At 40.5% G+C, this 15467-nt stretch overlaps 2 protein-coding genes across 3 annotated transcripts in view; both read right to left on the bottom strand.

Moving 5' to 3' along the window:
* Tcaim (T cell activation inhibitor, mitochondrial) overlaps positions 1-1091 on the bottom strand; it is a 29572-nt gene extending 28481 nt beyond the window's left edge. Inside the window, exons 1-2 of one of the 2 annotated variants that reach the window (XM_028890466.2) lie at positions 965-1091; positions 23-103 (exon numbers count right to left, since the gene is read on the bottom strand). The gene's annotated coding sequence lies outside the window, so the exon portion shown is untranslated. The remainder of the gene's footprint in view (positions 1-22; positions 104-964) is intronic. The other variant, XM_028890467.2, reaches the window with a different exon arrangement.
* A 1879-nt stretch (positions 1092-2970) lies between these two features.
* Positions 2971-15467, bottom strand: part of Topaz1 (testis and ovary specific PAZ domain containing 1) — a 55406-nt gene continuing 42909 nt past the window's right edge. The window contains exons 15-20 of the mRNA XM_037208068.1: positions 15361-15461; positions 11294-11459; positions 10440-10604; positions 7841-8044; positions 5710-5893; positions 2971-3220 (exon numbers count right to left, since the gene is read on the bottom strand). Coding sequence (XP_037063963.1) covers positions 3001-3220; positions 5710-5893; positions 7841-8044; positions 10440-10604; positions 11294-11459; positions 15361-15461 — 1040 coding nt within the window. The 3' untranslated portion in view covers positions 2971-3000. The remainder of the gene's footprint in view (positions 3221-5709; positions 5894-7840; positions 8045-10439; positions 10605-11293; positions 11460-15360; positions 15462-15467) is intronic.

The raw sequence follows: 15467 nt of genomic DNA, 5'->3' as shown, positions 1-15467 counted from the left end.
GGCACTTCTGGCCCAGTCTCACCTATATACAGGCCTTGGTGCTACTCCAGGGTCCAATTAAACCCAGAATTTAATTCATCCAGTTGAGTGTCAGTCTCCAACCCTAAGATTTGGCACAAGAAAAAGTGTTATGACAAAGCTCTTCAAATCTGCGGTTGCCTCTCAAACCATTTGCATCCTATAGGATTAGGATAGAACATGTCTTTTGGGCCTTCCCATTATGGAGGTCTAGGTATTTCACAGTGCACCCACTCAAGCATTCCAGTTTCCCCGAGCTTAAAATCCCTTCATCAACACTAAGCAAAAAGGGCTCAGGCATCTCCAGTTCCTTTTCAGTAGGCCATCATTAGATAAATGCTTCAGCAGCCAGCCAGCCAACCAACCAAACTTTTGACACTTTTTAAAAAAACTATGAGCTCTATATTAAACCCGGAATCTCCAGTAGTCGTATACTGGTGGACTCCCGCCTGACCGTGTCCTTTCACCATTATCCTATACTCCTCAAGTCCGTTCCCACACATATTCTGTAGACTTCTTGAATGAATTAGCAAAGTCACCACGCTCTTCAGTGGTGTCGTGCACCTCCTCAAGGACCTCGGGGAGTCTACTTAGCCAAAAGTCTGATTACAGGTCTAGGGGTGAACTGGTGGGCCTGCAACTTGGCCCAAAACTTGGGGTGGAGCTCCTCCCAGGGCCCCGCCAACCCAAGGCTCTCTCAGTAGCCTGAACCCGGCTTCCACCTGGAGGCCTCGCCTACGCCTCAGGCGGGCACAGGCCTGGGTCCCCGGCTGGAGCCCGGGTCACCCTGAGCCCGCAGAACCCACGCTCTTTGGCTACGACGGACCGGCCTTCCTCCTTGAGCGCCTGTGCACGGCTGGCCGGCCGGCGGCTCTCAGCCAGGAGTTCGGCTGTCGCTGGCCTCCCTCCCTCCCCGCTTCAAAGCCACATCAGTCCGAGTCCTTACCCCGCTACCTGCGGGGCTCCGAAGGGAGCTTCGGGAGACACAGCCTGCGGTCCTGCGCAGACTATGTCTGAGGGCGAAAGATGATTGGCGGGTAGGTGGGGACGAAGAGCAAAGGTAGAGGAGGAGCCGGGGCCAGGGGGCGGGGCGAATGTGCGCATGCGCAGCGCCCTGGTTTGGGGGGAGGGACTCTGCTGACGCCCGTCAAGGCTGAGCAGCCGTTGGCAGTACTGGTCTGCTCCTCAGATGCAGCTGAGTTTGAAGTATCCTGTTCCTCTCTGGCTTACATTTCCTACTTGATTTTGCCTCAAGCATTATCTGGATTTGCTCATTATCATCTGTGTCCCACGCTGGCCTTGAACTTGCAGCGATTCTCCTGCCTCAGCCACCACACCACGCTACTAGGCTATTTTTAAATGTTAATTGTTCTCAGTCAGCATGGGCTTTCTACTTTTTTATGTCACACCTGTAACTTTGATCTCCAGAACTGTAAGATAGAACAGTAACTGCTCTTTTCGCAAATACTACCTCTTGGCTCGGTTGACAGGCAAAAAGCCTGCGTTTTTCTAGGGCCAAGCCCAGTCCGGTCTCTTCTCTTGGGTGAATCTTTGCTCTCCCGCATTGCTGCAGCCCCAGTCTCTAGGTTGTCTGTAGGAGCGTGGTTTGTAATTGCCCACGCGAATTCCCTCGTCGCACTCACCTCGTGACTGCGGCAGTGTGCCAGACACTTCACTCAAGCTTGAGAGTGCTAGGACTTCATTTTCCTTTACCTATTTTGAGAACTCCTTTAAATACTTTATCCCCCCCCACACACTCACCACTTGTCCTTTTATTACCCTATTCAGGTTTTTTTCTTAAAGACTTGAATTTGTGGCTTACAATATTAAGAATGAGGATTTCACGAAAGAGAGTAGGCTATAGATACTGAAGATGACTTTAGTGCTTTGGGAAAACGCTTGTTAGATATTTAACTTTTGGCATATTAATATTTTCTTTAGCAAAACTAACTTAACATACATCAGTTACACATTGTCAAAAATCCTACAATGCTGTGCAGGTTAGGTCACTCAGCAGATAAAGGTGTTTGCTGTCAGATCCACAAGTTTGACTACCTCGGTTTGATCATCAGATAAAGGTGGAAGGAAAGAACAGATTCCAAAAAGCTGTCTTGCAACTTCCACATGGATATGGCAGGTGTGCGTTCTCCCCTATCATACACACAATAATAATCATAGACACTAGAAGGAAATTGTTGAGGGTAATTTAAACGGTTGTTATAATGAATTTCAGTGTTGTAAGTTTGTGTTGGTTAGTTTTATGTCAACTTGACACAAACTAGAATCATAAGAGAAGAGAACCTCAATCGAGAAAATGCCTCCATAAGGTCTGGCTTTAAGGCATTTTCTTAATTAAGTGATTAATGGGGGAAGGTCCAGCCCATTGTGGGTGTGGCCAACCCTGGGCTGGTGGTCCTGGGTTCTGTAAGAAAGCAGGCTGAGCAAGCCAGTAAGCAGCACCCCTCCCTGGCCTCTGTATCAGCTCCTGCCGTGTGTGAGTTCCTGCCGTGACACCTCCGTCAATGATGGACTGTGATCTGGAAGTGTAAGCCAAATAAACCTTTTATCCCCAAGGTGCCTTTGGTCATTTTGTTTCATTCCAGCAGTAGTAACCCTGACTATGGCAAAGTCATTTATAGTGTTTGTTGATTCTTAATCACCACCCTGAGTATCCTGTGGGTACATACACAGCATGCAGTGTATGGGCTTTTCATTCTTTGCATTACATTATTAAAAAGAATTACCATACTTAGGTCTTTCTAAATTTAAGTAAAAAAACAATTTTAAAAATCACTTTTTACTGTTAATAAAACCATTGCAAGCAAATGAAATTTTTTATTGCTTGAAAACTATTTGGTAACTTCTAGTGTCAATAAGATACAAATGCTGAATACAATGAGAGCTATTTTTTATTGTCTTTTATTTTCAACAATGATTACTTAAACTTAAAAAAAAAAAACCCAACAACAACACGTTTATTAACTAATGGTTGGTGAAAAGCCAGACCTTCCCAGCCCACTTCATATTCTCTTTCAACCATTTCAGGGCAGAACAACGCTCCAAACTGTACACCTGCTCCTTGTTCATGTTGACAGTCATGTGCTTCATGAAAAGCTTGGGGTCTGATATACGAGCAGCCATGATCAATCTTTCTACTGCAGCCTGATAGTCATCCTTGCTTCGAGATTTGTTTTCTTCACATCTGGGTAAAATGAAGACAAAAGCAGAAATTCTCAAAAGAAACGGTGTGGTTTCTGTAGGCAAGTCATTTGTGTTTATTGGCTCCAAACTACCATCGCATCTTTTAGCAGTGACTCTTAGCTTTTTGGACCATAGCTTGCAGTATAAGAGGCATTATTTTATACTAGGACCCAGTATAGGACCCAGTATGGGTGTTTGAGAAACACTGATCTAGAACACAGCTAGTTACCTATATATTTGCATTTACAAAGTTAATAACTATAAATAATAAGCTGTATAAGTTAGTATTAAGTGCAATACATCTTAAATAATTAATAACCACATTAGTTTTCACTTGGTGTTAGTTATTTCTAGCTTCAAGCAAGTACTTAATGTGCAGCTAACATTTAGTAAAAAACTGTAGGGCTGTTTGGTCTTCTTTGGTCCTGACTTGGGTACTTCATTAAGTGTTATAATTTTTTTCAAGCTCCATCTGCCATCAACGGTGATTATGTTTACTGACATAAAATTCTTAATTTATGGTAGCTTTTCTTCTGGAGAAAGGAAATCATTAAAAGTATTTAACATATGAGACATCATGTTTTTTTCTTGCTTCTTGTTTCTTGCTCTTGGAACCTTGGGAGTCAGTGAGCATCGAATTCTGAGAACAGTTCTACCTAAATTAACACCAGCGTGGGCCACTGGATGACCTAAATAAGGCTTGCACTTCAAAAGAGGAAGGGGTATCCAAGGGCCTTCTGGGACCTCCTAAATTAAATGAGGCACTTTAAAGTCTGATAGAACGAAAAACTGAATAGGTGGTATATTCTCAATGTTTAAAAATGAACAAAATTTCATACAGGTTCGCACCCTAAGGCAGGGCTCAGCACACCAGCAAGACAAAACATATTGATCTTCATAAGACAAAGACCTAGGTGTGCCACCAGTCATGGACTAGGGCAACAACTACCCTCACATTAAACAATGAATACAGAGGCTGTGTGTGGGAAATGAGATTCAAGAAGAAAATCAAATTCTTTTAAGATAAAACCTAGACACCTCATGCTACACAGTGTACAGTGTCAAATGAAGGAAGCCCAACCCCTACTAAAAACAGAGCTGTTAGAACAAAGGCTAGTTTCAATGGGTTTTTTAGAAAGTGCAAGTAAAATGATTTCCTCTTGTTAAACAGAGGCTGTACAGCCGGGTGATGGCGGCACACGCCTTTGATCCCAACACTTGGGAGGCAGAAGCAGGCTGATCTCTGTGAGTTCAAGGCCAGCCTGGTCTGCAGTGAAACCTCGTCTCCAAACAAACAAACAAACAAAATGAAGGCTATAACAAACGACCCCTGTAACAAACTGAGAAAGCAGATTCAGCAGTTCTGAGTATGAGATGTTAGGGAACAACTGAACATGAGTCAATTGGATTTAGGGAAGTTTTGTTAGAGGTGCTGACTATTTCTTGTTCTGAATTTCAAGCATCTTTAAATAGTGAAGAACCTTGAAAGACAAAGACAGTTTCTCCTTCTGGAGCAAAAGACAGCTTGCTGACAGCTTTAGGCAGTGTCTTCTAGAGAGAAAATGGAAAGCAGGCTTTGGGTTCTTTAGGCTTGGCTTTGCCCTCCTGTCAGGGAACCTGCCACATGTTCAGGAGTCCATGTGGGCTATCAGTAGGACTTTAGGGTGATAAGCAGACCATCTGGCTGTTTGCTGTACCACAGCAAGAAAACACCGTTTTAACACAGGAGTCTTGTGTCCTATGCTAGCACGCATGGACCTGTGGCAGGCCAACTTGCAAATGGGTAAAATCTCAGACCTTCATAGTCCTTGCCTGATGGTCACAAAAGGCACTTGGCTTTCTCCCACCCTTCTCTCTCTTGTATCACTCACTCTGGGAGAAGCTTGCTCTCAAAAAGCCTTTTTATTTTTAAAATGCGTTTTTTATATTAAACTTTACATTTAAAAATTATTGAGATTCTACTGCTGAAAAACTGAAGATTTTCTCAGAGATAAGGTGTGTAAGTGTCCACACTGACATGGTATTTATGTCAGATTGTGTCATTCTGGATCTGTAAGAGATAAAGAAAAGATTCATAGCTAAAATTTTTAGATAAAGACCCTTTAAGGTGCCACACTTTTTAACACAAAAAAGGTTGGCACTTAAAGAAGATCTATATCATATGGCATGTATTAACATCTGCTTACTAGGTGTTAACTTCTTTGGCCTTTATTTTGGTCAAGAATCAAACTCCAGGTTCTCATGCATCCATACACTTTACCACTGAAGTTCATCCCCAGCCCCTTAACTTGTTTGGTTTTAAGCTTCAAGTAGGTCTTGTTCTTTCTTAGTCTAAATGTTAGCCAAATTTTATTTATTTATATTATATATACATATATATATATATAGTATAATATAGTATAAATAAACATAACATGCACGTACTGAATTAAAGAGTAGGTGTGGGGCCACATCTATGTTCAGAATGCAGCTGGAGTTCTATTAACTCACCTTTTCAAAACGATCTGTAGCACTTGTGTGGAAGTTCCTGGGCTCTGAATACTAACGGCATTAGACACCAGAAATATTTCGATAGCTAAAAGCATTTCAATCTCGGATAAATAAGAGGGAACCAGTAGAAGTTTCCGGTATAAGTTTTCCTCTAATGGTGGGTAGCAACCCAGGGAAAGAGCACCTGAAAATTAAGCAATAGGTCACACGTCCCCAAACCTCAATAGGTAAGACATAAGACTTCTAAGTATCCACAGCTTGGCAGCTACTTACAGGTCAGGGTAAATTTTTACATTTGCAGATTTATTACACCTTTTATGATAGCAAACATATTGGTACATTAGATACTACTCTTTATGAAAACTCTGAAAAATGACCTTTGAGTTTTACTGTGACAAATACCCATTTTTTTCAAGTCACAGTAATATATATGACATAATTTCAAAATAATTAGTAAGCAGCCAGGTGTGGCGGCATGCCTGTGATCTCAGCACTTCGGAGGCTGAAGCAGAAGGACTGTGAGTTGGAGGCAATGCTATATATAGTGAGATTCTTTCAAACAAAAGAAAAACAAGAAGAAAAAACTCCTAACCAAACAGCTACTTAGGTTTTAATGGGATTTGGTCTACAAACAACTTTATACTTTTATGGTCACTGTCTACCCTAAATTATGAATACAAAATGTGACTATAATGTGAGAGTGCCACTTGCTGTTAATACTTACGGTGGCAGTCTGAGTTTACGTCAAGGTGCCATCACACCATGTGGCTATTACTGTTCCTACTCTGCCTGGCAAGTGCAGAGCACAAGATACGAAGTGCAGCTCCATCCTGTACATGGCCGCCACATTCCCAACTCCACGTTTCAAGAGAACAGATTTGACTTAACTTTAAACTGCTTGGCTGTTTATTAGAAATGATAGTTAACACTCTGAGGACACCCAATTGGTCATGGACAATATTATATACTGTGGTGATATTTTATTTGTGCTGAAATTTATTTGTATGCTAATAAATAAAGTTTGCTGGAGATCAGAGGTCATAGCCAGCCATAAGCAGAAGTCAGGCAGTGGTAGCATACGCCCTTAATCTGATCACATGGCAGACAGAATCTCTGTGCAGTCAAAAACACAGCCAAGCGTGGTGACACACGCCTTTAATCCAAGTACCAACCATAGAGACCTGGAGGTCTGTATAGACAGGCAGTGATGAGGAAGTCCTGTGGCTGGGCTTCAGAGCCAATGAGAAGGCAGAAGAGGAAGGCAATAAAAGCACAGGTTAGACAGGAAGAAGCTCTCTGGGGAAGTGACAGCGAGGTGGTAAGCTAAGACTAGTCGCTATTTCTCTGATCTCTTCGGCTATTACCCCTGTATTTGGCTCTGTGTTTCTTATTTAATAAGACTGTTTAGAAATTTGTCTACAATATACAGTTTATCAAAATCAAATTAAATCTGTACATAGATTTTGTTTAAAATATTTTTTTCCTTCAAGAAAGTAATTCAGTGTAAGTAGGTGATAATGCTAATCTCTGAGAACTATATCTAAACATAATCCAAAGATGTTCTAGTAATATTTAAATATTTAAATTTTATTTAATTATTGTTATGTTTATGCATTTATGCATATGCATAAAACATGAGACCCTGTTAAAAAAAATCAAAACCTAAAACCCCAAAACAAAACACTTATGCTTATTACCTATAATGCAACCTAATTATTTTCCCATTTCATTGGGAAGAGAAGTTACTACTTGGTAAGGTGATTATAGCTGGGAGTTTGAAAACATGTCTAGCTCAGGTAGAGTAGTAAGGATATCTGTCACTCAAATATTTAAATTTCAATCCACTCAACGTATTTATTCCTGTGTTGTAAGATATGTCAAACTGTTTCCAGTTTCCTTTGCTTGCCCTCTGTTGGAATTGATAACATGCTAAGAGAAAAATATGGCACTTGTAAACAAAGGACAAAAAAACAGGTTTTAAAAGTCAGCATAGATCAGACCACTGCCTCTGAATATGTACTATTATTTTTTTTACATATTTAAAAATCTAGTTTTAAATATTATAGATGGATCCTGGATTAGAAGATAATAAAAACCAACATATTAATTGAAACATTGCAATGGAACTTACTTTTGTAGTGGGCCCTGGCTTTGAGCCACAAACAACTCCTTCCTAAGGAAGTGATTAGTCTCCTGAGAAAGGAAAAGTCAATAGGGATGCTTTTCGAAACCATGAACTCTGCTACAGAAGATGATATGACAAGACTGTTACTTTCTATACAGGCATCTAGAAGTTTATTAAAAAGAAGGCTATACTGGGAAACCTCCACAGTTTCTGAAATGAAGAAAAAACAAAACAAAGCAATGATTCAATAAAATGAAAAATGATCAATGACATAAAGACCGATATTAATCTTCAGCTTTCTTCCCCCACAATCCCAGCCTTGCTTCCCATTACAGAAATCAGACCCACTGAAGTACAATCTCCTTTCATACTCTCCAAGTTAGAAACAGAAAACCCTTTGGCACAAGCAAAACTGTTACTTCCTTTGTAATGGAGAATGTAAAAAGAAGCTTGACAAAGACTTTAGAAGTTGCAGTAGCTTTTCCACATTTGATCCCCATATGAGGTTGAATCTGCAGTCTTGAAAAATTTCATGGTTCTTTTTGCACAGCTCAGACCTCAGCCTTTCATGACTCAAATATATTTGCTCCTAATGTTCACTCCAAAAAAAAAAAAAAAATTTAATGTGTATCCCATTAGTAACTTCTAGGGGGAAAGAAGTCACCTTGGAGATTTCCAGCTCTGTTATTCCTTTTACTCAACTGGGTCAATGACCTACACTCTAGGTACACGTCATTGTAGGATCTTTAAGTGGTCCAGGCCTTATCAGGAAACGAATCCCTTCCCCTTTAGTATCATTCCAAACACCAAACTTATTATGTCACCCCCTCACTCTGTTCTACACATAAAGAAGGAAACTCCTTTAGTTTGTCATTTATGCATTTCCAGAATCCGGCACACACTGTCCACCTCTAAGTCTGCTTTGTTTCATCATCAGCACAACTGTACACTGAAGGCACACTGCGTGGCAAAGAAAGTATCACTATGAGGAAGGCACTTCCTACCAATACTAGCTACAAACAGCATTTCTGAATCAATGGAAAATAAGGTTGAGAAGAGACAGTGAGACCTGGGGAAGGTCCTAAATCATCCTCTGCATCCTTTGTATCATCCTCTGAATTCTGTTCATAGACTCCCTCCTCTTATCTTGAAGCTTGAATTTTAACATTTAAGAGAACACATTTATTCCAAGATTACTAAGATGTATACTTAACAAGTACTCTTCACTATCTAAATGGAATAAATTAGGGTATAACCCAAGCTCATGATGTATAGAGGCAAGGATGAGTAACAAGGATATGCTGACAGGAGCTGCTGACAACAACCCAGAGAAGCATCTTTAAAACCATACACTCAATTTACACAGAACATACCTTATAGAAATGACTTCATTAAAAAAATACTGGAATATAAAGCCTACCCAGACAGGTGGAGAATTGTTTCTTACTAGCTGCTAAGCACCAGACTGGCAAAAAATGAAGGTTGTGTGTGGTGATATCTTATTTGTGCACCCTAATAAAGCTTATTGGAGATCAGAGGAAAAAGCCAGCCACTATATTAAACACAGAGGTCAGGAAGTGGTAGCACATGCCTTTAATCCTAGCATTCGGGAGGCAGAGATCCATCCAGATCTCTGTGAGTTCAAGGCCACACTGGGAACAGAGCCAGGCATGGTGGCACATGCCTTTAATCCCAGTACTAGTTAACCATAGAGGTTTGGAGGTCTGTACAGACAGACAGGAAGTGACAGAGCTGGGCACAAAGAGGAAGTGATGTAGCTGGGTGGAGAGAGGAAGCAAGATGACAGGGCACAGAAAGGATATAGGCGTGAGTATACAGGAAGTGGCTCTCTCTTTAGCTGAGGATTTCCTAGCGGTAAGAACGTGGCTGGCTTCTTTCTGCTTCTCTGATCTCTCCGTTTTCACCCCAATATCTGACTCTGGGTTTTTTATTAATAAGACCTTTTAGCAATTCGTCTTACAGTTGTGCTGGAGAGATGGTGTTAGGATTCTGCCACTCCAGCTGCATGACAGCACATGCACAGTTCAGTAGCTAAGCAAGGGGTCTTACGTCTTATGTAATCATTGCGCTGCCTGATTGCGCAAATATGCGCAGTAGAGTCACACAACCAGCACATGCATGGCATAGCTCCATAAGCCCACATGCCCATGTGCAGGGAAATCCTTAAAAAACAAGTCACAGACTCCTCCCTCTTTTGCTCTCCCCCCTCCCCCCACATCTTTCACAGGCCTGGTCACGCTCTTCTGTGCCTCTGCCCAACCCCTCCTCCTCCTAATAAAGCTCTGATACTGTGTTTTGTCGTGCCTCCTGACCTTTCTCAAATGGTAACAGTGCTGCTTATTATTTAAAACCAACAGACGGCTTAGCAGTTAAGAGTACCCGATGTTCCTATAGAGGACTTGGGTTCAGTTCCCAGCACCCACATCAGGCTGTTTACAAACTGGCTGTGACTTAAGTTCTAGAGAGAGCCAATGCCCTCTTCTAGCCTCTGTAGGCACCAGGCATGTATATGATACACATATATATATGTAGGCACTCACTCATACATAAAAAATAAAAATAAATAGACTTAAAAAAAACATACCTTGAGAGTTCTGAAAGCCCGGTAGATTCCGGAAAACCTCAAATGTCTGTCGGTACAGATTCTTGCCCAGGAGTTGATGTGCAATGGCACAGAGCAAATTATGCCGGTTAAGCACATCCATTGTATCACAAGGCCAAAGTGGTGTGTTGATTATCCATTCCGATTCTCCAAGAAAAACACAAACACACCATGAAAAGAACACTTCTCAGGATAATCACAATTGGGAAATAAATATCTTGGTTTGAAGGCACTTTTGCCTAGACATGTGAAAACAGGGACTATGAAGCCATGGTCATGATTTCCCACAGTGGCTGAAGCTGGACTACCTGGGTTTAATTTGGCATGTTATATTTCAAATGATTAACATACCTAATTACACTTTTTAATTTATAGACTTTAACTGTAATAGGTTCAGACTCAAGGTTTCTATGACAACTAGGCCTCATCAAGAACAAACTTTTGCCAACCAAGGCTAAGTTAAAGCCACTTTGTTGGCCTGGAGAGATGGCTCAGAGGTTAAGAACACTGGTTGCTCTTCAAGAGGTCCTGAGTTCAATTCCCAGCAACCACATGGTGGCTCACAACCATCTGTAATGAGATCTGGCGCCCTCTTCTGACCTGCAGGCATATGTGTAGGCAGAACACTGTATACATAATAAAATAAATCTTAAAAAATTAATACATAAAGCCACTTTGTTCTATCAGTTTATACCATAGTGACTTTTCCTATCCACATATTCACTGAAGTTTAGACCAAGCTATCACCTCCAACTCAGATCAACTTAAGGTAATTAAACAGATAGTGTTCACAAGAAGAGTAACAGGTTATTATGCATTCATATATCAGAACTTACCCCTCAGTACCCAAATAGCACCATCTAGGCTCCCGCTTTTGATAAAAATTTCTGCTGCAACATTCACAATTTGACATCTTGGTGCTACTTTCTCAGGTCCTGTAAGTCCTTTTAAACTTGTAAAATGTATTTTTAGCTCATATAGTGTATCTAAGACCTTCCTTCCCTGGAATAAAAATAAAGAACACTAAGCATCATTGATTTACAGTATCAGAGAGACACAAAGTCAGTGCCAACATGCAGAAGACAGTTACCAGTTTGAATTATTATGCTAGACTAGCAGTAGTCAAATTGCAACAAGACTTCGCCTAAGCTTTTCCTGTTTGGTCACAAGGTAGAAAGGGAAAACAAGAATTTGCCTCACACTAACCACCCCTCCCTGACCAACAAGCACCCTCTGTCGGCGCCTCTCCTTTGACTGACTTTATGCAGTAAGGGTGGAGCTGGGCGGCTCACACCTACAGAAGCTCAGCACTTAGGAAGCTGAGGCAAGGAGACTGCTGATAGTTGAAGGCTGGTTTGGGTTTTAAAGCAAGGCCCATTTCAACAACAACAACAACAACAACAACAAAACAAGCAAAAAACCAAACCAAACTAAACCAAAAAGATTTCATTGTTTGGGCAAGGGTTCCATGTGTTACTATGGAAAATTATTATGTTTTTACTCCTTTTAAAGTTTACCAACCTGAGATCTAAGAGAGTGGGTGGAAATGGAAATAATTTGTCACCAAAATCAGATGAAATGTTAGAAAGCCAAAATTGTTAGCTGAAAATTAATTTTTTTATTCAGTAAATGAATTATGTGACAGATTTTACATGAAGATTATCATCGCTTTGGACATAAGAATTGGGTATGAGTTATTATTTTAAACTAGGGGCCAGCCTACTTTCCCTGTAAGCAGCTGAACAAGAAATACTTATTTATTTATTTTTTTCCCAAGACAGGGTTTCTTTGTGTAACAATCCTGGCTGTCCTGGAACTCACTTTGCAGACCAGGCTGACCTCGAACTCACAGAGATCTGCCTGCCTGCTGGGATTAAAGGTGTGCACCACCATTCCTGGCCAATAAATACTTTGAAAAAAAGGTTCATTTCATTTTACGCTGTCTCTAGGTTCCATGTTACATGGATGCAGATGTCTGAGGAAGCCAGGAAAGGGTGTCGGGTTGCCTGTAGCTGGCGTTACAGGAGGTTGTGAGCTGCCTGATTTAGATGCTAGCAACTGAACTTGGGTCTTCTGCATGAGCAGTACCTGTTCTTAACCACTGAACTCTCTCTTTAGTGCCCCAATAATAACTACTTTTTAGTCTTTGAGGGCTGCATTTGGTGGCTGAAATTCTTTTGGTTATTGTTTTTAATTCATAGCTCTTTAAAAATATAAAAGCAAGCAAACAAACACAGCTGGAGAGATGGCTTGGAGGTTATGAGCACTGGCTGCTCTTACAAAAGACCTGTTCAGTTCCCAGAACCCGTATGGTGGCTCATAACCACCTATAACTCCAGTTCTAAGGATCTGGTGCCCTCTTTTAGACTCCATAGCACCAGGCATGCACATGGTACACATACATACACTCAGGCAAAATATTCATATACATTTTAAAAATGTAATAAATAAAGGGTTAGAGGTATAACTCAATGGTAAGGTGCTCGCCTTCCATACAGAAGCCCCAAGTTTGTTCCCCTGCACTGTGTGTATAAAAGGCAAGGCTGAGAAGATGGCTTAATTGGTAAATGCTTGCTTGCCATGCAGTATAAGGCACGTCTCCATCCTCAGCACCTGTGTGAAAGCTGGGTCGGGTAGCACAAGTTTAGAACCCCAGTGCTGAGGAGGCAGGTATAGGAGGATCCCACAAGTTTGTCTAACTGAAACGGAGAGCTCCAGCTTCACTAAGAAACCCTGTCTCAAAATATAAGGAAGGACAATAATAAAACAACCCATGCCTCTACATGTGTCAGCATGGGCAAGCATATATGTATGTATACACATGTACACGTACGTACACACACACACACACACACACAAAAAAAAAAAAAAAAAAAGAAAGAAGTTAGTAATCTTTTAAACTAAGGAAATGTTAAAAACATTTTGAGCTTGTGGACTATACAAAACAGGTTCTGGGCACAATGTGGCCCATGGGTCTTAGAACCTTAATATTCTGTATTCTTTTCAATCAGATTTTTATAGTGATGTGAAAATACTTTTAATATGAATAAATAAATGTTTCTTTCAAGGAATAATTTTTAGCTTAATTTCAACAATTTTGCCTTAAAAAGAAATAGGCTTTAATTGGGCATGGTGTGCATGCTTATAAGTCACAGCACTCAGGAGGCTGAGGAAGTGTGTGTGTGGGGTGTCTCTGTGAGTTCAAGGCCAGCTTGGTCTACATAGTGAGTTCAAGGTACACAGGGAGAACCTGTCTCAAAACAAACAAACAAACAAACAAACACACACAAAAAAAACCCAGAACAAAGCCTAAACAAAATAGAACAAACAAAAACCAAACCACCTTCTAGTGAGTAAGGCAATGCAAAAATCAACTCACTGAGCGCAACAATTAAATTTTTTGTTAAGATAGAAAAATTCACCAAGGTCTTAATGACCTAAGAAATAATAACCAAGCCCGTGGTGCGCACCCTTTAATCAGCACTCAAAGAGATCTGTACACAGCCTGTCTCCAAAGATTCAGAAAGCAAACTACACAGAAAAACCTTCAAAAAAAAAAAAAAAAAAAAAAAAAAAAAAAAAAAAAAAGAAATAAATCAGAATAGTCTAAACTTTTAGTTAAATCTGCACATTGTCAAAAAGAGACTTTTGCTCTACAGTCCTCCAGTGTGCAGGCACTCACGTCCAAGAAAGGAACATTAGGACTGGCCTTCCACCAGATGCCATAGCAGAGAGGGACCCATCCTGCCACAGAGTGAGCACTAATCTAGAAATCTACACTTTCTGTTCAACCAGTCTGGGTGTAAAAATTTCTTTTAGTCCATGAATGTCGCACAAATACAAGTCAACCTGTACTTAAACGTTATTGCACAGATATCCAATTCTGAAATGACCAGAGTAACTTCAACAGTTAATTTAACAGTGATCATACTTAATTGTTGCATTTTGTTAATTCTACCCCTTGCATTACATTTTCATGCCCTCTACGTGGACTTTATTGAGTCTACAATTCAATTGATAGGAATCTAAAGGCTGTAAATACAGTGTAGTTTTGAGGGCTGGTGAAGTAGCTCCATGGGTAAAGGCTCTGCTGACAAACCTCATGACCTGAGTTCAATCCCAGGGATTACATGATGGAAGAAGAGAAACAATTTTTGTAAACTGTCCTCTTGACTACAAATGCATGCCATGGTATACATATATACATGTATGCACATATACAAGTAAATAAGTGAAATAAAACAGAACAGTATGGCCTTGAGTCACCAGACCGCCTGCATAATGGACTCAGTTAAGAAAGTTAAACATCGGTGGCACATGATGTCTCAGCGTATTCAAGAGGGTGATTTGTAAAGAGTTTTGATGATCATGAGCATCTTGGGTGCATCTTAAGAAGGGTGTTTTGAGGCTGAGCATGGGAGCACACACCTTTTATCCCAGCCTTCAGGAGGTAGAGGCAGAGTTCAAGATCAGCCTGGTCTATATACCGAATTCTAGGACAGCTAGGACTACATAGAGAGACTATGTCTCAATGAATGAATAAATAAATGAATAAATAAATAGAAAAGGAAGGTACTTTGAGCTCTTTCAGGATTATAAAGACAACTATGTAGTTGTCAAAGTAAGTTATGAATTGAAAACTTAAATAACTATATTTTAGCACAGCCTCCTATGTGTTGCCTATAATTAGATTCTGAAAAAGCAGCTGGTGTCCTATCACTCCTGCTCAGCATTTGGAAACAAATGTGAAAACTAAGGACTCACTAAGTAGTCTAAGGTAACATTCTGTGTGCCTCAAGTGACTGTTAGAAAATTTCTGATTTGAAGGATTACTTCATATTCTGCTCCTAATTTTTAAACTAAGACTCTCTGCACTAAATCAAACCAACATACAATGAAATACCTTGGACCACAGCAGCAGTCTGTGATAGAAGTACACAGCACTTATTCCGATCCTCCCCAACAAAGTCTTGTCCACCTCACTGAACTGTGGATCTTTGCTAACTGAAA

Source organism: Peromyscus leucopus, chromosome 7 (genome assembly GCF_004664715.2).
Source record: "Peromyscus leucopus breed LL Stock chromosome 7, UCI_PerLeu_2.1, whole genome shotgun sequence".
Lineage (NCBI taxonomy): Eukaryota > Metazoa > Chordata > Mammalia > Rodentia > Cricetidae > Peromyscus > Peromyscus leucopus.
This window is presented reverse-complemented; position numbering and strand designations above follow the sequence as displayed.